General features: G+C 41.5%; 1 protein-coding gene across 1 annotated transcript; it reads left to right on the top strand.

The window, feature by feature from the left end:
- The first annotated feature begins 928 nt into the window (after positions 1-928).
- Positions 929-23,963, top strand: nid1a (nidogen 1a). The gene is made up of 20 exons (XM_080449003.1): positions 929-1,260; positions 7,587-7,889; positions 8,167-8,393; positions 9,951-10,270; positions 10,456-10,596; positions 10,785-11,036; positions 11,345-11,545; positions 12,195-12,428; positions 13,257-13,394; positions 14,115-14,243; positions 15,349-15,492; positions 17,868-17,987; positions 18,503-18,721; positions 18,959-19,140; positions 20,283-20,409; positions 20,561-20,732; positions 20,911-21,068; positions 21,158-21,281; positions 22,227-22,339; positions 23,156-23,963. Exons 1-20 carry the CDS (start codon positions 1,048-1,050, stop codon positions 23,272-23,274), a joined length of 3,636 nt encoding a protein of 1,211 aa, XP_080305129.1. The 5' UTR covers positions 929-1,047; the 3' UTR covers positions 23,275-23,963.
- Positions 23,964-24,772: the final 809 nt, after the last annotated feature.

Raw genomic sequence — 24,772 nt, 5'->3', positions numbered from 1 at the left:
GGCAAGCTGGTATTTGCGCAGTGTTTTCTGCTTTGTCCATTCTAGAGAGGTTAAAGGGATATTTCAGTTTCAAATAAAATAAACATTTAAAAAATATATTAAAAATAAAAGAAAAAAGTAATGAAAAAATCACGGCCCCCTCACGCATTAGAGTGTCCTACTGATGTGTGAGGGGGCCGTGATTTTGTCATTACTTTTTCATTTTTTTAAAATATTTATTTTTAATGTTTATTTTATTTGAAAGTGAAATATCCCTTTAAGTTGTCTGGACAAATATGACCATACATGGACATGCCAGCCTGACAGTGACACAAGCCAAATATGGCCAGTAATTGGACATCGATATCAACACAAATCAGTATTGTAAAGCTAGGAAATTCTGTTGTGTGTGATGTAAGACTAGAGCTCGATCAGTGAGAGAGAGAGAGCGAGGGGGGAGGGAGAGAAAGCTTATTTCAGCCATGCAATTATCCCAAGCAAACCAATATTGGGTCCTGAAACTGGAATGCCTTTGCTTCTGTAATATAGGCCTATTGAAAATTATTCGGAATAAAGGACTTTGCATTTTGGTGATGTATGTGCTTAATGTCTGACTGTGTTTTTTTTTAAGACATTGTATTGGCCTGGAAAGTAGCCAAAACTGAACTAAGAGCATGGTTAACAGCATAAAAACTGTCAAACGTGGTAGGCCATAATAGCCAAAAGCTATCACACTAACCGTCTATTGGTTTACCGCAGCTATCTATTGGTTTGCCACAGCTAAGCTCGAGCACACCAGTTTTGAATCAGTGCAATAGAATTTAATTTCGGGGGGGGGGGGGGGGGGGACCGGAAAAAAGCAACAGCATACTTATCATTTTTTCTTTCGAAGAATGTCTTGCTATTTGATTGTCCGCGCCCCTCGCAACTCCGCCCCGTGTGCGTCTACTTTACACTCAACCGTCCGCATAGAGAAGACTGTGCGTCACTCTCCGTTCACCTGGCGTTGAGAAAGCTTTGCCGACTGCCCAGCGGTTTGCTTTCTAAACGGCCTGAGTCACAGACACAATGGGTTGGCATCTAAAGCAATGCCTGGTGGCCTGGTGTGTGTCTCTCGCTGTGGGACTTCTGGGATCGGTGCGAGGCATCACACGGACGCAATTTTTCCCGTTTGGCTACAGCGCCAGAGACCAGTTACTGGAGCAGGGGAACGACCAGACGCACCAGCTCTCTGTGGACAGCCCCGTTTTGTTTTATGATGGAACTTTCGAAAGCATCTTTGTAAGTTTTCACCTTAACTATTAGCTAAACTATCTTCTTTGAGCACTTTGATACAACTGAACGCGTGTTATGGGTTATTATAAAGGGAGTATCCTTGTTGCGCTATTGCGCATATATTATATATAGGCTGTTTAAAGCACCCACGGACCCAAATAAACAGACATCACAGCAGGAATACCAAAACGCTCGTCCCAACACACAGTCGCCCCGGGGCAAATCCGGTGACCTCAGAACGGTATTCCTAAACGTAACCTCAGTATACTATGCCTAAACCTAACCTTGTTCCTAAACGTAACCTCAGTATACTATGCCTAAACCTAACCTTGTTCCTAAACGTAAACTCAGTATACTATGCCTAAACCGAACCTTGTTCCTAAACGTAACCTCAGTAAACTATGCCTAAACTTTACTTTATTCCTAAACGTAACCTCAGTAATCCTAAACCTAACCTTATTCCTAAACGTAAACCTAAACGTATTCCTAAACTTAACCTCAGTAAAACTATGCCAAACCTTAACCTTATTCTTAAATGTAACCTTAGTAAAAACTATGCCTAAATCTAACCTTATTACTAAAATGAACCTCAGTAAAACTATGCCTAAACCTAACCTTATTCCTAAACTTCACCTCAGTAAAACTATGCCTAAACCTAACCTTATTCCTAAACTTCACCTCAGTAAAACTATGCCTATACTAACCTTATTCCTAAAATTAGACTCAGTAAAACTATGCCTAAACCTAGCCTTATTCCTAAACTTAACCTCAGTAAAACTATGCCTAAACCTAACTTTATTCCTAAACTTAACCTCAGTAAAACTATGCCTAAACCTAACCTTATTCCTAAACTTAACCTCAGTAAAACTATGCCGAAACCTAACCTTATTCCTAAACTTAACCTCAGTAAAACTATGCCTAAACCTAACCTTATTCCTAAACTTAACCTCAGTAAAACTGTGCCTAAACCTAACCTTATTCCTAAACTTAACCTCAGTAAAACTATGCCGAAACCTAACCTTATTCCTAAACTTAACCTCAGTAAAACTATGCCTATCCCTAAATGTATTTCTAACCTTAACCTCAACTTACTTAAAAGAATGGGGGTGAGCTTGTTTTGGGGCGAGACTTCCGGTTACCCACAGCAGCCTGTCATTTTGAGTTATCTTATAATTACATTTTAAAAGTGCAATAAAATGTGTGTAGCCGTAGCTATTTGTTGTGGGTGCATACTCTTTTTCCCTCTCTTTTACTTTTCAGAAATTCTGATTTGTTTATCATAGGCTAGTGGCTGGCTTCAATACCTTGTGGAATGCATGTTTGGCCGTGCATTCCCACAGCTTCCCAGGGGGGTTATCGTTTTACTATTGACCATGACCAAGGGCCAAAGTTCTTAGAAGCCCCGATGTTGCAATCCATGATCTGAATTACACACACTCGTGGTTCTGTGGAAATTCTGGTGGAATTAAGCTAAGTGTTGTTATACTGAGTGATAGCCTGTATACTTTCACTTTAGCCTGCTGTCATCATGTGCTGCCAAAAAAGGCAGAAATGTGTTCTGATATCTAAACACATTTTCAAACTCTTTCTAAAATATATTTGTGTAGTTTCTGGAGATAAAGTGATTGTTTAGAATTGAAAATCTTAAGATTGTGTCCTCACTGTCCTGTGTAGAATGATTAATTTACCTATAAAGCAATGGCAACATTTGGCCCAAAGCTGCACTATTGTGTTGTGTGGACAAATAACCCTTTATCCCCTGTGATTCTCCTTTTCAAAGAAAAATGCTGCCTCTTTGTTCTAATTGTGTTGTAGATTATATGGATTGTGATTATGCTATCGGAGTGTAATTTCATACAATAGGTATTTCCATTGAAATCGGGCATTCTGTATTTGCCCGGACTCCTCTGGCAGTGTATTTTGAAGTAGAAAGGCCCATGTCATTGCTTTCCACTAATACCTTCAGTCTAGTAAATAGTCACTCAGTTCTATCTTTTACTGGCCTAAATAGTAACATGGTTAACTTGCAGCCAGTCATGAGTTAAAGGCAATTCCATCATTATCTCTGCCAGGCCAGAACCAATCAGCGTCGGTGGGCCAAGGCTAGCATGGTAAACCCCTCCCTCCGGATATCTATCCGGAGGCATTTACCAGGCTAGGCCAAGGCAGTCTATGACTACCCCAAATATTTCAAATCCGCCTTATGGTGGTGCTATACCAGGTCACTTTACATTTTGGCCTATAACTCTTGAACCCCCCGATTCCTTGGATCCTGACCCAACTATCCATAGAGGCCACGGCCGCCACGCCCATTTGCCCCAACTAGATTTGCTGCATTTAGCACTTTCTTCAAAGTGCTAAATGTAGTTTGCTACTACTACAGCTCTCCTCCAAAACTCACACAGATCGCTACACATTATCTTTGGAGTCAAGTGATAAACATGTATCATTCAGGTTTTTCATATTCCATTCCAATTGGCTATAATTGCCATCCAAAGTTTGCAGGAGGGGCCTATTTAGAAAAAACTAACAAAACAAAAACAGTTGGGGGGAAGTGGCATTTATCGACATAACTCGTAGAAATACCATTCCCCCACACAGTTTCCTTGGGTCCTGACAGCTGCAACTTACACAGCCCTGGGTAGGCAACCCAGCCTGGCACCCCTTTCTAGTTGATGGCTGAATTCATGGCTGATGGCTGAATTCAAACCCTAATTCATTGTATGACGAACAGTATATATCAGCTATAACAATAGCTGATATATACAAGCTCATAACGTGTTGTGATGTGATGCCTTGTTCACTATTTTTGAAAAAAATGTAATCTAATAATAACTAGAAAAAGTGCTCCTCTGAGCACAGGTCAGGTAGGTTATTGTGGGCCAGCAAATGTTTGGAATTCAGTCATTATAGAGTTGAGTGGAATCTGTAGAAGTTGGGATCCATGTTGATGAAGACACTATGTTTTGTGGGAGTGTAGAATATAGTTTTGTGTCTGCAAGCGTTCCGTTCTTGATTTGAGGCATTTTGTTAAAAGCAAAACACTCTGACAAACTTTAGATGCCAATCTTAGCCAATCGCATCGGGATGTAATAGGAAAAGATCCACCATGATCACATGACTAGAGATAATGTGTACCGATTTGCCTATTGTTTGGACAAAATCTGTAGGAGTAATATTACAAAAAATATTTTGCAAAAATCGGCCTCCTGGTGGCGCTATAACTCAATTAAATTAAATTATTCCTTGGCCTAGTGGCTATGTGCGTTAAAAGTTTCACGTCAATCGGACGCTGTGTTGATGATTTGAGGCATTTTGTTCAAAACGAGCCACTCATGCAAACTTAAGATGCCAATCTTAGCCAATCGGGATGGAATATGAAAAATCGGACATATCCGTGTTGATCACATGACTATAGAGATAATGTGTACCGATTTGCGTGATGTTTGGACAAAATCTGGCCTCCTGGTGGCGCTATAAAAGGCTGATGTGAAAAATGCAGGGCAGAGGTTTTTCCTTGGCTTCTAGGGAGTGTGCGTGCACAGTTTCATGTGGATCAGTCCAGTTATAGGTAAAAATGTGAATCGGCTTGTTATAGTGCCACCATGAGGCTGATTTGAAAAATGTATGGTGGCATTTGTTCCTCGGCCTAGTGCGAAAGTGCGTGCAAAGTTCCACGGCAATCGCAGGCTGCGTTCTAGATTTTAGGCATTTTGATCAAAACTGATGCAAACACTAGTGCAAACTTTGGAAGCCAATCTTAGCCAATCAGGATGGAATATGACAAATCGGACAGATCCGTCTTGATCACATGACTATAGAGATACTGTGTACCGACCGATATGCGTGATGTTCGGACAAAATCTGTAGGAGGGATATAAAAAATCTGCCTCCTGGTGGCTCTATAACAGGCCGATGTGAAAAATCCGGGGCAGAGGTTCTGCTCTGGCATCCAGGGAATGTGTGCGCACAGTTTCACGTTGATTGGGCCAACAGTGCCGGAGATTAGCTGTTCACAGACACACAGGCGGACGGAAGGACGGACGGACAGACGGACAGGGGGCAAAACATCAAATTTCGGCCTGGCGGAGACAATAATGATAATTAATATTATCATAATTACAAAATTGCCCCAAATAGGGACACCAGGGTTCATGTGGTTAACCTCAGTGTTATTGGTCATTCAGCAAACAGTAGGTTCAACTTAACCATGTTGAGAGACAGCCCCCAGCTCCTGGAGAAGAGGGAATCTTAAAGTTGTCCTGGTTAAAGCATTAGGCTGGCTAAGAGTAAAGCAATTAATTCTTCCTTATGACAGGCAGACTGGGAAGCTATTTATTTATTTATTTCACTTGGAGAGTAGGCCCCAATTAGGCCTGCATCACTCACCACAAAGATATTTCTCTACTGCAGTCAGGACAGCTTGCAGAATTCTTTCATTCATGTGGTCTATGAAACACAGCCAGTGCCTGCCCTGAACTGTCTGTGCCCTGTGGGGGAACGGTAATGTTTAATTTTCCTTTGGAGCAGAAATGAGCTCTGCCATGTTTACATGACGAAATGCTGTACTTCCTTTGATAATTTTAGGTTTCATTGTCTCCCCATGAATGTGACTGCCAATGGCTGGTATGAACATACACTTTATATGGTACATTAAAGCTGCAGAGACTCAGTCCATAACTTGTCCCTCTTACCCCCACCGGGGATTTGAACCTTGCACTCCTGCATGATGACAAAATTACACCGCTCTTCAAAGACAGAATCCCTGTTATTATACGTATATTGAGTGTATGAGCTTCAGGCAGTACGACTTGTCAACCAGTAGTTGTCCTACCCGACGACACCAGGGTCTAAATATCTCAACTGCATAGTAGGTAGGCCATCTCCAACCACTGCAGATGTGCTAGTTATATTGTTTGTTATAACATTACATACCATACAGTTTGGCTAAAATAACGTTTATTGATTAAAATAAGATTGCAGCTTTAACATGTAGGATCAATGAAAGTGACTACAACACTTTACGGTTAGACTGGGGTCACTCACACCACCAGAAAGTTTTCCCAACTCCATCCTGTATTTTGGCAGGAACTTCCTGTGATGAAGGTTTGTGTGCAATAATCTGCTGGATCTCTGGGCCTGGCTGTCAGGGGCAAGGACAGGAAACTGTGTATGACCTGATTTATACTTAGTCGCACCACGGTGTCGAGACGAAAATAGATGATCTAAAAGCTCTCAACGCGTCGCATCTGTGACATGTTGTGAGCTTGTAGATTGGCTATTTACGGTGCGCGACACTGTCATACGACAGGGCATAAATCAGGCATATGGAACTAACTGGCCAGGAATAGTGTTCTGGTTTTCCCTCTCTTGGTCAGGAAGTGGAGGAGGCCCTTGTTGCAGAGTGTGTTTTTGACATGAGCCCAGCTTCTTTCTTTTTTTCCCTTTTTTTTTTACAAGCCCTGCATGTGTTCATGTTAAACTTGTGTGTAAAACAGTGTGTGTGAAATGACATCTTGTTTGTTCATTAGTGCCTGTTGTGGGCCATAGCAGCTGACTTGGATCATTAGTCTAATGAGTTCGAAATAGAGATCAAAGTGGGTCACACAGAGTTCGCCTTTGTGGGTGCGATATCCTAGTTTCATTAGAATGAATATTTAAAAATCATATGGTGTCACAACCACCTGTGCTCTTATTAACGGTCTCTCGATCAATGGAGAGAGCCCAGTAATATTCTTCTCACTGTTCCATAACTATTCTTTATTTATTTATTCTTAAATCTTTGGCTCTCTCTAGCTTTATCATACTTTCTTTCGCAGAGAAGCTTCGTTCAAATGTTTATTTAAAATGTTTGCCTTATTTGTGAATATCAAATACTTTTTGAAATATTTAATCCAGTCCAACTATATTTATAAAGCACATTTAAAAACAACAGAGTTGACAAAGTGCTATACAGTCAATAAAACACGTGTAGGTACAACTCTCAAATTGGTTAAAAGACGAGGAGTAAGAATTATTCAATTATTCATTAGACATGGGGGTCAACTTGTTCCATAGTTTGGGGGCTACAACTGTGAGGGCTCACTTCCCCATGTGCTTGAGCCTTAGGGATGACAAGCAACAACTGGTCAGCTGATCTGAGAGGACGTATATTTTAAGAGGGTCAGAGAAGCATGCAGGTGCTAACCCATAAAAAGGGTAACTAAATCTTAAAATGAATCCTAAAACATACAGGCAGCTGGTGAAGGGAGGTTGCTTCTGTGACTGGGCTGTTTTTTTCCAGGCCTTTCACCTAGTTAATAGTGTTACTAACTTGAGTTTTAAAATTTCAGATTAACACCAATGGCTTCATTGCCACGGAGCAACCATCCAGTGAGTCCACATATCTTGGCAAAATGCCCCCAAAGTTCAGAATGATTGCAGCTCTGCAAGGAGATCTGGACACCAGTGATGGCGTGGGGAAGGTCTTCTTCCGCCAGGACAGCAGCCCAGCGATCCTGCAACAGGCAGCCGACTACATCAACCATGCTTTTCCAGAGGACGATGAAGTTAATCCCACCAATGTAATAGTGATCACCTGGGTTGATGTTGCCACCCATAATGCCCCAAACAGAGGAGATGACATTGACAAGGGGGTGAGTTTATAAATTAAGAGACATTCTGAGCTTTACCTGCTCACTGAGTCAGATGTCCGTTTGTGAGGTCTATTTTAGATCAGCGGTTCTCATCCTGGGGCCCGGGAACCCCAAGGGGTCCTTGAGGGGGTTCCAGGAGGTCCCCAGCTAAATGATTCATAGTTAGGAATCAAATGGACCCATACAGTCTGACTGAACCTTGGTCTTTTGACGACTGGGTTGCAAGCCTCTCATTGTGATTGATCATTTATTTCCTTTTTTATATTTTATTACACAGAGAAATACCTTCCAGCTAGTGATTGCATCCTTGGAGACCGCCTCATACGCCATCGTGCTTTACCCTCGCGATGGGATACAGTTTGCCTCCACGCCAGCAGGGGACATTAGCGTGCCCATGCAGGCCGGGTTCAGTAAAGGTCTGGTTCAGGGCTACCTGTTTTCCAGCCAGGGTCCTTATTACCGCACCACGACTGAGGATGAGTCAACTGTCAGGGCTTTAGCAGAGTAAGTGTTTTCACTACCAATTATCTTGGGTAGAATGCAAGAACGCTCGCCCCAATACACGTTCGCCCCGGGTCAAATCCTCGTGCGACCTCGGAACCACCAGGTATTCTTAAACATAACCTCAGTAAAACAATGCCTAAACTAAACTTAACACTTCAGTAAAACGATGCCTAAACCTAACCTTATTCCTAAACTTAACCTCAGTAAAACTATGCCTAAACCTAAACTTATTCCTAACCTTAACCACAGTAAAACGAATGCAAGAATACAGGAACCGCTGGGGGCAAGTGTGTTTTGGGGGCGAGCGTTCCGGTTACCCATGGGTACACCAGTGATTCTCAACCTGTGGGCTGTGAGGATATTGATATTGATAAGAGTTTAATGATAATATAACTTTAAAGTAAAAAAAATATGTAAAATTATGTCATCGTATTTTTTTTTTTTTATAATGATTTATTTATTGACAATGTACAACGTTATCATTATCACATTTCTTCTTCTTTTTTTTTTTTTTTTGTAAACAAGACATAATAAAAAATACAAAAAATAAAGAAAAAGACACAATACACAAAAACAAAACAGAAATAAGACAAAAAAACAAAAACAGTCCTCCCATGCCCTCCCCCCACCCCTTTCCCAGAATGGTACACTACTCAACACTCAACATTCTCTTATTTTCCTTTTTTTTTTTCTTTTCACAACACCTTTCAGACAGTATCAAATATCATAAAGCAAACAAAAAATAATAATAAAAACCAGAGGAGATAGAAAAATCAGCTTGTCATCGTATTTTTTCTTTCAAAACTTAAAGGACGACTTCACCCATTTTCAACCTATCTTTATATAATTGGTCCTCACTAATGCTGCTCATTATGAAATGGCACCATTTTTGTCTATTCACACTGTGTCTCAGAGGAGGGCTGTGGACAGTTCAGAAACCCGCCTGCCAGTGACATCATCGACGGGGAATCCAAGCTAATAGAAACTGCATGCTTTATATTCCTGGAAAGTTAGCATGCTATAATGGAAGCCATTGTTCTCGCATTAATAAAAATAAAAAAAATGAAATGAAATCTTGCCTAACGATGATGTCACTGGTAGGCGGGTTTCTGAAGTGTCCACATCCCTCCTATGAGACATGGACTGAGTAGAAAATATCATGAGCATTACTGAGGACCAATTATATGAAGATGATGGTGAGAAGGTTGAAAATGGGTGAAGTCGTCCTTTAAACGAAATGAGTTTTCATTGTGATACCAATGAATATGAACTTAAAGTATACCACGTTAGTTCCATTGATCCAAGCTGGGACATAATCAATTGATTAATCATTAAATGAAACATGCTCTGAAAATGCATGCGGCCCACCCATGTGATCACTTGAACACAAGTGGTCAGATCTGGGCTGTGAACGCTTTCGAGATTTTCAAGTGGGCCCTGATTCAGAAAAGGTTGGGAATCGCTGGGGTTCACTATTATCTCAAATATTTAGCTAGACATGGTTATAATGACTGGAAGATATTTTCCCACCTCACAAGGTTTCCTTTCCTTCCCTAGGGAAACCAACTCTGGCGTGCGAGGTGTATGGGTATACGAGATTGGCACGTCTCCCTATTTTTCCAACGTGGCTCCGGGTGAGGTCACCGACCTGCCAACTGATGCCTCCCCCCCACAGCGGAGGGCCCCCGAGGGCTACGCGGATGATGCCGTTGACTCACAGAGGCCTGTATACCATGGAGGACAGCAAGTGGAACTCCCTCAGTACGAGCCAGAGGGCCAGGTCTTAGTTCACCAGTTAACCCATCATCAGCAACCCAACTATCAACCTGAGAATGCTGAGGTGTTGGAGGTAGAGGATGGAGATATAAATGTAGATGGTGCGTCCACAAGAGCAAGAAACAAATGATACAATTTTCCGACAGTTTGACATATATTCCTAAACACTGCTTTGAAATGCACATTTGTCTTATCAATGCAGTAAAATACTGTATTACCTAACACAGGTATCAATTAGTTACCATAGCTGTAATTTTCTTACTCTGACTATTGTTTACCCTTATAGTGTTTTCATACAACTTTGGGACATGTGCTAACAGTGGAAAGAAGTGTTCCACCTTTGCTGACTGCAAGGACTACTCTAGTGGTTACTGCTGTCACTGTAGGCCAGGCTTCTATGGCAATGGAATACAGTGTGTGTCAGAAGGTAAGGGCCTTTGATTTGATATTGTGTTTAATACTGAATATTGAAATATACCGAAACTACTAAATGCGAACATTAATATCACATGATGTAGTGGGTTCTCGACTCCACTACATCAGTATAGATAGAGCCTGTGCTCATAGTACCAGAGTTACAATTTGTAACTATGGTTATTTTTATTATCTTTGCAGGGAAACCCCAGAGGATGAACGGCAAAGTTTCTGGAAAGCTGTATGTGGGCAATTCTCCTACGCCAGTGGAATTCAGCAGCAATGATCTCCACTCATATGTGGTGGTTAATGACGGACGTTCCTACGTGGCCATCAGCGACATCCCGCATGAAGTTGGTCACTCCCTCATGCCACTGTCAGCCCTTGGTGGCGTGATTGGGTGGGCCTTTGCTCTGGAACAACCTGGCTTCAAGAATGGCTTCAGTATCATTGGTGAGAGAAAGATTTCTGCCAATGGGCCATGAGTGGGTGGGTAGAGGTGACAATAATGTCACAATAATGTGATATTATGAATTCCATAACATTCTAATAAGATTGATTTGTACTATATATATTATATGTAATAAACATGTAACACTGTTATTGCAACTACACTGTGCCACACAGTTCCACTTAACTCTGTCCAGCTTGAATTCCCCTCACATTACCCCAGCTCAGAGAGTGGACGGCGGGCCAAAGTTCACTCAGGGCCACGATATGTTTGTCTTAGTGTCAACCTCCTACTCTCTGTCTCTTTGTAGGAGGGGAGTTCACACGCCAAGCTGAGGTGACCTTTCTGCCAGGGAATGAGAAGCTCACCATCAGGCAGGAGTTCAAAGGCATTGACGAGCACGACCACCTGGCGGTGAGCACCACCCTGGAAGGCAGGCTCCCTGAAGTGCCTGTCGGCTCCACAGTGCAGATCGACCCCTACTCTGAGATCTACCAGTACAGCAACAACTGTAAGACACAGACGGTTAACCACTGTTGTTGAAGAAATTCCATTTTAAACTGTTTTTATTTTCAAACATTTTTCAAACATTTTACGAATCTTTCAAAAATAGTCAAACTACAAGTTAACAACGTGCGACATTGCTTGTAGATAAGCTATTTTGTTATTTTAGGACATTTGGACATAGGACATGCCCAAAATACTAGGGATGCCTTGGTTAAAGTGGTTAAAAAACATACTATATACTGGATACCTGGGCCACCCGGGCACTTAACTACTAAACGTACATTTCTGATGATAGTAGCAGTCGCTCTCTCTCTTATGTAGGTCTGTATTACAAATGTTATGATATGGGGAAGTTGACATGATTAATGTCATGCCAAACAAAAGATGGATGTTTTACATTCACGAAAGATATGCGGTTTGGATGGGAATATTTCTCCAGTAGCAATATCATTATTATCTCATTATTTATCCTTTCATAATCTTTACAAAGCCTATTCTGTTCGTGGCCTAAGATAATTCAGAACAAGCTGCACATCAGATAAACTGCTTGTTTCTTTAACCCATCTTGTAGATGAACTGTTTTTGCTATTTGTTGCATGACACTATATACTGTGTAGAGCTTATGTGGTTAAGCCTTCCATCTTCTCCTTCAGTGGTCACCTCTTCCTCCACTAGGGAGTACGTAGTCAGCCTTCCTGACGGCTCCACTGAGACCAAATCGTTCCAGTGGCGCCAGACCATCACCTTCCAGAGCTGCCAGCACGATGAAGCCGCCAGGGAAGTGCGACCCACCCAGATGCTCAGCGTGGATCAAGTCTTTGTCTCGTATGACAGCAACCAACACCTCATCCGCTACGCCATGACCAACAAGATCGGAGACATCAACGGTGAGGTCATCGGGGGTTATTTTTGTCCTCTTAGAGTTCCTGTTTTTAGTCTGATTCCACTTCCTTCCTGGCCTACAACCTCCCACGCCCCGGCGACGAGGCTGCTCCGCTATTAGGACAAAGTGGGAGTGACTGTGGGAGGTTGCTGTGACTGCGGTGAATTAGGCCTGATTTATACTGATCCACAAGTTCATGGGTCTCCGCGGTCTCTGGGACTGGTACCACCTCATATTTACTGACAAATGTGTGTGGGATAGGAACAATTAGTTTTTGCAACAAACAAACAAAAAAGTTATGTAATTACACAGTGACATGAATCCAACATATTATCAGCCAAAGATAATGTGTAAATAAACAAACAACAAACATTTAGTTTACACAACACTGATGATAGTGCTGTCAAAATAATCTATGAAGCCATCAAAGCTGCAGCATCACTTGGAGGCAACCCATAAGCACTTAAAAGAAAAACCTGTGGAATACTTCCAAGCTGGTCTCATATCTCTCAACGGTCAACAGACACTGATGAGACACAATGGTGGGCTAGCTTTGAAAGTTGCATGGAAGGCTTTCTAAAATCATAATAATATGCAACACAATTTTATACAACAGTAGTTGGGGTCCCAGCTTCACCTCTCTCTCTCAGCTAAGAGATTGAATTGTCCCCCTGCTGAGCTTGTGGATCGGCTATATTTGTTGCACAACACGATGCGCAACCGTGTATAAATCGGGCATTATCATTTCATCACATAAGTGGCATGAGGATGATCATGATTTACTAACAAAGGTTTTGCTAACAGCATCCTAATATGCATAATCCATGTCCAGGAGGACAGCCAGAGGAGAACCCATGTTTCACTGGCAGACACGGCTGTGACACCAGCGCCGTCTGCCGACCTGGAGAAGGGGACCAGTTCACCTGCGAGTGTGCTGCGGGATTCACTGGAGACGGTCGCACATGCTACGGTATGATTCATTGACACGAGGAAATGTGAACAGACTTGTGTCAGTCTGAAGTGATGTCTGAAGATCCGCTAATCATTCCCACTTCAATTCCCAAGAGTCTTGGGAATTCATTAATTAATTAGCGATAGCCTGTTGATTTTGTGGGTTCGAGAAATGTCCCAGTGCGTTCCAGAAAATGTCCCAGTGTCTTTTTGTCTGAAAAATAAGTAAGAAAGTCTGTATCTGTTCAGAGCCATCATTCTCCCATCAAAATAAGTGGCCTTGTCTTCCTTCCTGGGGAACTGGGCACTCTTGATAATTAAGACAGGAGGTCACATTGTAAACAGAGCCTAGTTCCCATTGGTCCTTACGGTACTAGACCAAATATTGACCAAAGGTTAACGCATCCAATTTGGCATTCACGCCCACCACACTATCTATAGATTTGAGCTTTTATTTGGGCTAGAAGCCAGACAGGAAAGGCTCCAGGGCACATACAGTAGAAACAGGAAGGTTGTCTTTCAGATACCAAAAAGATCTTGAAAGATTTGTAATTAGGAAATCGGTAATTAAGATAATAACATGCTTTTGATTTACAAAGCCAGACTTCAAAGGTCATAGTACTTTTAAGTACCGAGAGTACATTGATGTAACATAGCAATTGTGAACATACATACATATGATGATGTAAAATAACAAAACACATGTACTACAAGTGATTTTTGTGCACATCCCTATCAGACATTGATGAATGCAGAGAGCCTCCTAAAGTCTGTGGGACCCATGCCACCTGCAACAACCACCCAGGGACGTTCCGCTGTGAATGTAACGATGGCTATCAATTTGCCAGTGATGGGCAGACCTGCGTCGGTAAGTGATGTTTATGTCTTGCCAAGTGGAATTACTGTATGTGTTCTCACCTGGTGGTTGATGTAAGCATAGGAACATAAAGTATAATAAAATGCATTAAAATATCAAGTGGATGATTAGGTGAACAAGGTGTACTTACAAGTATGGGACACACTCTACCTACAGTAGGACCTACTTGGGCAAAGTGGTAATATAATTTGATATATTGCACAGTAAAAAGTGTAATTCGTCTAGAGGTTTGATTTGTGTGTGTGTGTGTGTGTGTGTGTGTGTGTGTGTGTGTGTGTGTGTGTGTGTGTGTGTGTGTGTGTGTGTGTGTGTGTGTGTGTGTGTGTGTGTGTGTGTGTGTGTGTGTGTGTGTGTGTGTGTGTGTGTGTGTGTGTGTGTGTGTGTGTGTGTGTGTGTGTGTGTGCGTGCGTGCGTGCGTGCGTGCGTGCGTGCGTGCGTGCGTGCGCGCGCGCGCGTGCGTGACAAACACAGCATGACAAATATCTGCCAGTACTCGTCAGGCCTGGTCTGGTCTCCCTGCCTGTAAGCTATGTGTGACACATTGATTTAAGAAATACATACGAGAGCAGTCTTACTTTGATTGTGTAGATTTGGAACAGAACCAGCATATGTAGTCCTTCAACTCTTCTTATTTATGGGGTAAACACTGTCATGTGGCACCAATCATTTCATGAGGGATGATGTGATGTCTCATCACGTCCAGATGTATTACGTTAAATTTGACCGGTCTTAGAATCTGAAGTATTCACACTTAAAGTTACTGGAGCCCAACTGTTGCCAGATTTCTGGGTCAGATGCCGTCATGCCTATCACGTTTTTTGGAGAGTCCTAGACCACTGATTAACGATGTTTTGATCGATACAAGTTTTGATTAAAGTTTATATTTGAGAACATTTAACTTGATAGCAAAATTTAAAAATATATAAAATAAAGACAAATAACTTTTTTAGAGAAAATATTAAATCAAGTATATGTATTAAAGATATATATACATAACATTTAACTTTAATTATAAGATACATCAAGTAACCCTTTATTAGAGAAGTAATGCATCATTTGTATTAAATATTCAGGACCTTCTCTCTCTCTCCTCCAGAGGTGTACCGACATGTGGACCATTGTGAAGAACGGTCCCATAACTGTGACAGCCGCGAGAAAGCTCTGTGCCGCTACATTGGAAACTCTGACTATATCTGCTCCTGCCTGCCTGGATTTGAAGGAGATGGCAGATCCTGTACAGGTACAGAATAGACCAGAGCATAGGGAATGAGATCATTAATGTACCAAATGTGGGGTGGAAGTGGCTCAGGAGGTAGCCTTGCTCCTCCATGGCTGCATGTCGAAGTGTCCTTGAGTAAGATAATTAACTCCTAACTGCTCCCGATGAGTAGGTTGGTGCCTTGCATGGTTGCCTATTGCCTTCACTGCCAGTGTGTCAATGTGTACCGCGTGCCTGACTGTGCATTCAAAATGCATACATAATCTCCTGTATATACTATACAAAAAATCACCCTTTTTATTGCAATAGCATTAAAACACTTTTGTGTGCACCCCAGACAGTTTTAAGTTGCTTGATTCAATATTTTTATATTTGACTCATATTCAACTTCAAACTCCACGTTAGACTCATTGAAAGCACATGTCCCAGGTTCTGGTGATTTATGGCTCCTTTCATCTAGGAAGGGTTAACCCAGAACCTTCCATAAACTGAAACTTTACTGAACCCGTGAAGTTCTGTGATTGGGTTTTTGTTTACGTTTCCAGTATAACAAATCATAAATCAATTACATCATAATAAAGAACAAATTCATTCAAAAAGCGAAAATAACCGATCTACAAGCTCAGTTCTGGGTTCCCAGAATTCAGGATTAGTTCTACCTCCTGAGCAGGGCCCAAATTAGGTATTGAGAACCTCATCTGAATCCGATCCATAGCGTATGGAAACAAATCCAGAACCTGTGAAATAGGTTTCATGTCATGGCACGGTTTGCTTGGTTCTTGTAGTAGAAAAGATACATAATATTGTCCTTCTTTTTTTGTATGTTTTTTTAGTTATCAGAATCAGCATTTTACACAAATGTGGTCGCGGCTTTCCATGATAGATATAATAAAGCATATAGTAAATAATAATAATAGTCATAATCATAATCAGAAATGTCAGGGGAAAAAAATAAAATAATATAATGGGGAGTCAATTCGTGGGAGTGAAGTGGTCATAATTGTCATATTCACAACAATATATAAAGAGAGAGATGAATCACATTGATCAGTCACAGTACAAATAATAATTACTGTAATTCATTATAATTACAGTATACCCTAAATATAAGCTGTGTGATTGCTCCCATAGTAACAGAGACAGATGCTATAATACAAATAGGTTATTAAAAAATTAATGGGGGGGAAATAGAGAGAAGTAAAGAAATGTTTGGCCCTAGCCACCAGCACACAAGATAGATAATAAGCATAGATAGTAAACAAGGAACCCTTTCATTCTATCGATCAAGGGGAATATTTATATTTTTCAAGTAGTTCAGGAAGGGGTTCCAGGAAACATAAAATAGGTCTTTTAGACCTCTTAGGGCTTTTTTCCAGCTTAAGGAAGTACATTCTTACATCTTTGATCCATCTTAAGTGTGACGGCGGCGTGGCTTTTTTCCATTCTAAGAGTATTATCCGTCTTGCGAGCAGGGTTGTGAACGCCATGGCATCTAGCGTTATTTTGTTTAGGCGATTATTAGTAGGTGCAAGTCCAAAGAGTGCGATCAGTGGGCACGGTTCTATCTGTGTTTCAAACAACAACAATAATATTGTCCTTCTAATGAATGGGGAGACCTCAATTTTTCCATTAGTTATTACATGAATGGACTTCATGGATTTCACGCATGGACTCCTTGATGCAACATTACATTACAGAAAAGTTGAATCAAGCAACTTTAAAACTGTCTGCGGTGCACACAAAAGCCCAAGTAGACACAATGCATCACGATGCGACATATTGTGAACTTTCAAAAACGTTCACTTATAATGACATGCCAAATATAGTCAAAGCAGGTTGAAAGTGGTTAAAGAGGTTCATATTATTATAACATTTCCTATATAATTTATCATTTGTGCAATAACATTAGATTCAACACACACAGTTCAGCTCGTTTATTCCACTGCAAGGAGACTCAGGAAAAGATTGATAAACCAGCTGTTGGTGTGTAACACAGGGGGGAAATGAGGGCAGTTAGGCAATGTTTCTAGTGTGATTCAACAGTGGGACATAAAACGCAGATGGACAATACATCTGCTGAGGTCTAGTTCCAACATAATGCTGACCTGGCAGGCTCCCAGCACTACTCATTCACATTTTCCATTCATTCCACAGTTTATCTACATGTTATCCACTCAAGAGACAGTTTTGGGGCATGTCCTGAAAGTGCTTATTTGGATCATGTTCTAGATCCCTTTTCTGGCTAGGTTCTAACAGAACTTGTGTGTCTTGTCAAATGTCCTGACCATCTGTATCATGTACTGTATGTGATATTTTGTGCTCAGTTTTATTGTTGCTTGTCCTTTCTCGTAGCCCTCATACTCATACCGTTGCCTGTTGTGTTTCCCTGCCTGCAGACATAGACGAATGCACAGTTGGCAGGTGCCATGAGGACGCTGTCTGTTACAACACTCAGGGATCGTTTACCTGCCAGTGCAAGCCAGGTTACTATGGCGACGGCTTCCAATGCTCCTCAGGTAAGAGCCTTGGAATGCCATCCCTTCTTGAGAAGCAGAGCTGGCATCTTGCTTGATTATACAGTGTCTGCGTGCTTTTTAATACACTGTTGCCGGGCAGTTCAGTTTGGAATTGATATCTTACTCAAGTTTCAGGATATGGGTTTTCTTAAAAGCTGCATCCATAGCTTTCATGTCCTACCTGGGATTCACCTCGGTTCCCCTGCGTGAGTGCTGAAATGTCTACTGTTGAGCTGTAACGTTGAGCTCATTTGGGAAGGCGAGATATTGTCCTTTTAATTCCATGCAATACCTCTTGTCAACCAGTAGTGGTCCTATTCGACCACAGGATCTATTCTAAATATCTCAATATAAGAGCAGGGAGACCACGTCCAACCACTGCAGTTGCGTTTCCTTACAGATGGGTTAAAATAACGTTTTATGCACACAAAGAAAGTTATGCATTGCAGCTTCCATACAGCAGTTTAGTATACAACATTTTCAACAACTTCCTTGTTTTATTATTTTCTCTATAGAGAGGACCAAAACACCATGTCAAGAACACAGGGACAGAATTCTGGCCTCTCTTCCTCGAGGCCCCAGACCTCCAGTCGGGCAATTCATCCCAGAATGTGACGAGCGCGGGGCATATGAAGCCATGCAGTGCATGGGCAGCACTGGACGTTGCTGGTGTGTGAAAAGCAATGGGCAGGAGATCTATGGGTCTCGCTCTGGGCCTGAAAACAGACCAATGTGTAAGTGTCCATGCATTAACATTAACCCTGGCATCCCTATTTTGGGCATGTCATTATAGGAAACTATTGTCTAAAATAAATAAAATAGCCGATCTACAATATCTGCTATTTTTGCAGTAAGACACCACCCTACAATAAAGTGTAAATTAAAGTTTAAGTGGTTAAAATGATCAGTTTTTCAAAACAATGCTCTTCAAGAAAGTACCACTCTGTTTGTGTTGGGTCTTTCTTTGGTAGGTATTGAACATGATGGCGGGCGGCCAACTGTGCCACCTGTGAGACCCTCTCCCAGACCTGATGTTCACCCCCTGTCCCCAGGAACACACTTATTGTTTTCTCAGAGTGGCAGGATAGAGCACATCCCCCTGGAGGGATACGAACTGAAGAAAGATGACGCTAAGGCAGTCCTCCATCTACCTGTAAGTTTGTCTAAATACCCTCTAAACTATCATTTGGAATTTATGTGGATGGCTGTAGCATTTCATGGAAACTGATTTTGTTTTTCTGAAGGTGGTTTCATTATATTGAGTTTGAATTGGTCAAGGTTGTTCACAAACAAATTGCAATGGAACTAGTTGTACCCTGTCTTTATTTCCCTTGTAGTGCCCATAGGTCTACAGTTTTTTAAAGTTTTAAAGTTAGGTATTGCTGAAGCATTTATAAAGATTCCTATTTGGCCAATTGAGATCTACACCATCACAACAGTAGGACATGTACTGTACACAAGTATTCAGCCTGTATAGTGTGGCTTCGCTACTTCGTTCACAAACTGCACACATACTGTAGTAACTTACTTTCAGCAAGTAAAGATTGGACAGGGAAGCCACGCCGTTAAAAATCTCTATTTACAATAGTTTTTGTTTAGACTGGGTATTGTGAAGTGTTATAGCCCAGACACTGGTGGTTTCTTGGGAATATTTCACAGTCTGTGTTTTGGTCTCTCTGTGGTTTGGCAATATGTTTCTCATAAGACAATGACTGTCCAGTAAACACTTTGCCTCTCAAGAGGAAACAAACATTGTTTTGTATTACAGTTGAACTCTGCCACAGAGAGTCTGAGTGGATGATAGTGCATTGTATATCTATCTGGAGCATGTGTGATTATGAAACCTGTGCTGGAGAAATGAATTAAACCCTTCACCACCGGGGTGATGTGTGGGTTTTCTCTCTAGTCTGTATATCATCAGCTCAACATCTTGCTCCATTCTGTTCCTTTGCCGGTAATTGCCAGTCTGTATTATAGCACACGATTTTCCCATCTGCCACAGGAGACCTAGTCGTTATTAGAGCCACATGGTGACATTTGTTCTAATTGCGAGCATCAGCGGAGCACCACTGGAACTATAAACTGCATGTTACACATATCTCCAAACCAGCTGGTCTGAAGTTTGACAGTGGTGTGGGTGGTTTTAGGATTGTGTTTGTTTGTTTTGATATATGTCTAGACGTGACCGTGTGAAAACACAGTCCCATCTGTTGAGTCAGAGTGTTTTACCTCTCTGACCGTCCTGCATCAAACAAACTGCACTTCAAAGATTGCTGGCTGTTGACCTCTCCACAGGAGAAGATCATCATCGGCGTGGCCTATGACTGTGTGGAGAAGATGGTCTACTGGACGGACATCACTTCTCCTTCCATCAGCAAGGCCAGCCTACAGGGTGGAGAGCCCATTCCAATCATCATATCAGGTGGGATCAAAAGTCAAACGTTTCAAAACTGTCTCATTAATTGCTCTTCTCGGTTGCTGGGTCAATTTAATTTACCTTATTTCGTACATTTTGAAATTGTGTAACAAATTAAGATAATTGAAAATTCAACATAATTATAACCTCTCCACAGATGTGGACAGCCCTGAGGGCATCACCATCGACCACTTGGGCCGAAATCTGTTCTGGACAGACTCCATGAAGGACCGAATTGAGGTGGCCTCCCTGGACGGGTCGCAGAGACGTGTCATTATAAATACCGACCTTGTGAACCCTCGTGCTATTATCGCTGACCCCTACAATGGGTGGGTAACATTTGATGCTAACGTGAACCAAAAGATATAATCGTATAAGCGAGGCACCCCTTGAATCTTTTGTAACTGGGTTGCTGACCATGGATCCATTTGTAAGGTTTTTTGCAGCACTACATTCTTTAAGTAACTTTAAATCCATAAATTAATTGCAATCCTGTCACATCTACAGAATCCTATACTGGGCTGACTGGAATCGAGATGCCCCAAAGATTGAGACTTCTTATATGGATGGATCCAACAGAAGAGTGCTGGTCAAAGATGACCTTGGTCTACCTAATGGCTTGACCTATGACCACCAGAGCTCCCTACTGTGCTGGGTGGATGCAGGTTAGTTTCTTTCACACAAGTGATTATCTGTGTGGTGTTGCATCTATGCTTTATCTTCCTTTATAATGGATGTAATCTCCTGTACGCAGGGACACATAAATTGGAGTGCATGAATCCTCAGCAGGGTGACCGCAGGACGATTATCGAGGGGATCCAGTATCCCTTTGGAGTTACTGCATATGGGAAGAACATTTACTACACTGACTGGAAGAGGTATGGCTCTATATACGTCACGTTTATATACACACATATTCAAATATATATATAACCCTTTAACCTGTGTAGTAATTTTAACTTTATTACTTAAAGTTAAAATGAATTGATACTTGAGTGATAAGTAACAATATTTTTTAAGTGTTTTTTTGCAGGCATTACAGCATCAAAAAGAATACTTTATGTATGATTAAGCATAACTGTGACGCAACTAGTCCCATCTATCAAGGTGCCACCTTGGTGGGTTCACCACTTTAAACCTGGCGTCTGTATTTTGGACATGTTATTATTATAGGCTTGGTTTTCAAAACTTTTCCTTATGTTTCAAAAATGTGTGAAAATGGCCTATCTGCAAGCTCACTACGTGTTGCTGTGTGACGCGCCGTGAAGTTGTAGATCTGATATTTTCACCACGTGACACCATCGTACGACGAAAGTATAAAACAGGGCTTAAGTGGTCAAAGGTCAAGCAGCTTCCACGCTACACTGAGGATTTTGATGTTCTGTCAGACTGGCACCAACACGCTCCCCCCACCCCTCTGCAGCCTGGGTTTTTTTTCTCCCCATGTTTCAATCTATGCATGTTTGCCATCGGCAAAGGGGGCGGCGGGGGGATTTGAAGGGGTCAAGGAGGCTACTTAAAAAGTGACAGCTGCTTGCAATTTCTCAGTTTCTTGAGTGTCTGTGAGTGACCCGTTGCAGGGCCTCCCTCTGATCTCACCAGGGATTCAACCTCCCTGGAGAGGCTGGACACTTGAGCAGTACTAACACAAGAAACTATGTCCGTAAATTTTAAGAACCATAGAGCCTAAACCGCCCCCTTTTCTTCCCCTCCATCATATACGTACCTGTCTATGCAATACACACGGGAAAGCAGCTGATATTTCGTCTGATAAGCCCAGATGGCTAAATTCTTTGTGTTTTGTTGTGTTTTTTTTCTAATAGGGATGCAGTGATTGGTGTGGACTGGCATGCTAAGAGAGAGACAGACGAGTTCCACCCTCAGAAAAAGACCAAACTGTACGGCATCACCACAGCCTACGCCCAGTGTCCTGCTGGTATGTATAGTACAGTATGCCACTTATATACATACACTTTCAACCTGGCGTCCATATTTTGTCATTATAGGCGAAACTTTCAAAAAATGATTAGTAAATAGCCCTCAACGCGTCACGACGTGTTGTCCAAACGTCGTCAGTGTGTTTTCAACGTTATTTAGAATTTGTTTTCAACTTTTATTTACCCAGGGCAGGCTGAATTTCTTTCATGCCAATATTGTTTAAATTGATGTATATGTTTAGCTATGATTATGAGGGACCCACTAAGACAAATCCTCAGTGTTAATTTAGAGTGTACTAATGGAACCACATGGACCCATCTGTGCACTAAAGGGCAATTCTTAGAAAATGCATGGCACGTGCATATTTGGGGATTTGAGTCAGGCTTCAATATTACCTATTGTAGATTGCCAGCTGATGCCCTGTATCATGACCTCTGTGAAGGAGATTACAGCGCAGAACGATTGCTGGTTATTCCCCCAGTGTGAAAGAAACAGGGGATATTCCCTAGCCACCAGTATTCATCAAGAAGTGAGGAAGAGATAGGAGCAACAGACCTCATCCTCATAACACCCTCCCACCAGATAAGATTGCATAAAGCCAGGGAATGCAGAGCCAAGGGGCCCTGCAACATCTGGAGTCTGCTATGCGGTTCCGCCCCAATTATGCATATCTGTTTAACAAATAAAGAACAGGATGTTGCCTGAAGTTACCTCTTCTGGTGCTGTTTGTTCAATTACCTCTTTCTCAAAATGATCATTTATTTCATGTTTTTAAAAAAATAAAAGAGCTAATGTTTGTCATATTTCCTGCCAGGACAAAACTACTGTGCTGTGAACAAGGGAGGCTGCACTCACCTCTGTTTAGCGACACCGTCTGGACGCTCCTGCATGTGCCCCGACAACGCAGTAGGTGGGAGCTGTGTGGAGGGCTGAAACTGAAGTGGAGATTTTAACCACTTGAACCCTAGGCATCCCTATTCTGGGGCTAACATTGGGCAAAATTAGCCGATCTGAAAAATCGGCTATTTTAAGCGAAGATATTTAGTGTATAGTGTGAAAACAGGAGGAGGCCTAGTAGAGCCCATGGGAATGTGGTCAACTAAGTATAGGGTTTAAGTGGTTAAGGGTTCAAAGGTGGCACCATTTTAATGTCTGATGGCAAATTAGGTGCCACTCAGTGTGTACTAAACTGTAGCTGTTGAAAATGCCACTGAAAACCAGAGGTGGACTGCTGTGCCTTGCATCACTCAGTGTTATCCTAAACAGGTCTACTCTTTGGAAGAAAATCGCTATTCCATTATACATTCACAACTGCTTTAAAGAAGTGTAAATATAAACACCTTTTTCTTAATATTTTCCTGAGTGCACATACACTGATGAATATCTCAAGGGATGAATAATTTAATGTGAAATTAATTACAAATTCATTATATTATAACAGGTGCTGGTTGATCAGTTTGTTACATCTCATGTCAGTTCTGTTACTTTGTGTCGTGTTTGAATTATGCCATAGGCTAACTCATGGAAGTATTATAGTTAAAATGACTAAAAGGTATCTATTCAAGCTGCTGGGATGAGTTTACATGCTGTGCAACTAATCAATAAAACATTTTTGTAACAAGTGTGTATGCAATTTCTTTGTGAATGTGGTACTACCGCCACCATGTGTTCACTTGGGTAAATTACAGATGTATTTTTTGGCAGGTTGCACTGGATTACTTTACACCGACTCTAATCAGATTTTCAAAGTGAGGTCTGAGGGGTCGGGACCACCAACGATCCTTGAGGGGGTTCCAGGGGTCTAGTTCTAATTCTAGTTCAATTCACTTTATGAGTAAAACAATATATTTCTCATATTCAATTATTATTATGACAGACAATTTAAATCAAAACATAAAGTCATATTCCAACATATTTTATTTTATCAGTGTCTAAGACAGAATCCTTTGAGATGGGGTCCATCCGGCTTAATTAAATTAAATTTGCGTTTATATACATACATACATTTCAATGTTTCTTTCTGATTATGTTTATGTAGAGGTACATAAGAGTAACATTATTTTGTTTGGGTTCCTCAAACACTGTAGCAGCTAAGCGGTCCTTGGCCCCACTTTGAAGACCCCTGTATTATTATAAATATTTTTAAAAAGCACTGAGAACTGCAACAACAGTATAGTGTTATAATGTGGTATGTATTTAACAAAATCAAATACATTCTAAATCTTATACAAATCCATACTGCACCAAGCCTCTTTTTTTCCCCTACGTACCATCTTTGCAATTTTCTCAGTTGGCCAAACTTTGTCCGGACAAATATGTCTGGTGCTTGTCTAAAGAGGAGATGAAGCTTTGAGCATTGCTCCTCACTATAGTGGAGAGCAGGTGCAGGGAGGTTTGCCTGAAAGAGCATGCACACTGCCTGCAGCACACT

The sequence above is a fragment of the Gymnoscopelus braueri genome, assembly GCF_963280865.1.
Source record: "Gymnoscopelus braueri genome assembly, chromosome: 14".
NCBI lineage: Eukaryota > Metazoa > Chordata > Actinopteri > Myctophiformes > Myctophidae > Gymnoscopelus > Gymnoscopelus braueri.
The sequence above is the reverse complement of the archived record's forward strand: the minus strand, read 5'-3'. Positions and strand labels throughout refer to the sequence as shown.

Excerpts from the sequence above, each read along its gene's own strand:
- nid1a (XM_080449003.1), top strand. The coding sequence starts at position 1,048 with ATGGGTTGGCATCTAAAGCAATGCCTGGTGGCCTGGTGTGTGTCTCTC. Across the intron at positions 12,429-13,256 it reads CAAGATCGGAGACATCAACG|GAGGACAGCCAGAGGAGAAC; the intron begins GTGAGGTCATCG and ends ATCCATGTCCAG. Across the intron at positions 22,340-23,155 it reads CTACGCCCAGTGTCCTGCTG|GACAAAACTACTGTGCTGTG; the intron begins GTATGTATAGTA and ends ATTTCCTGCCAG.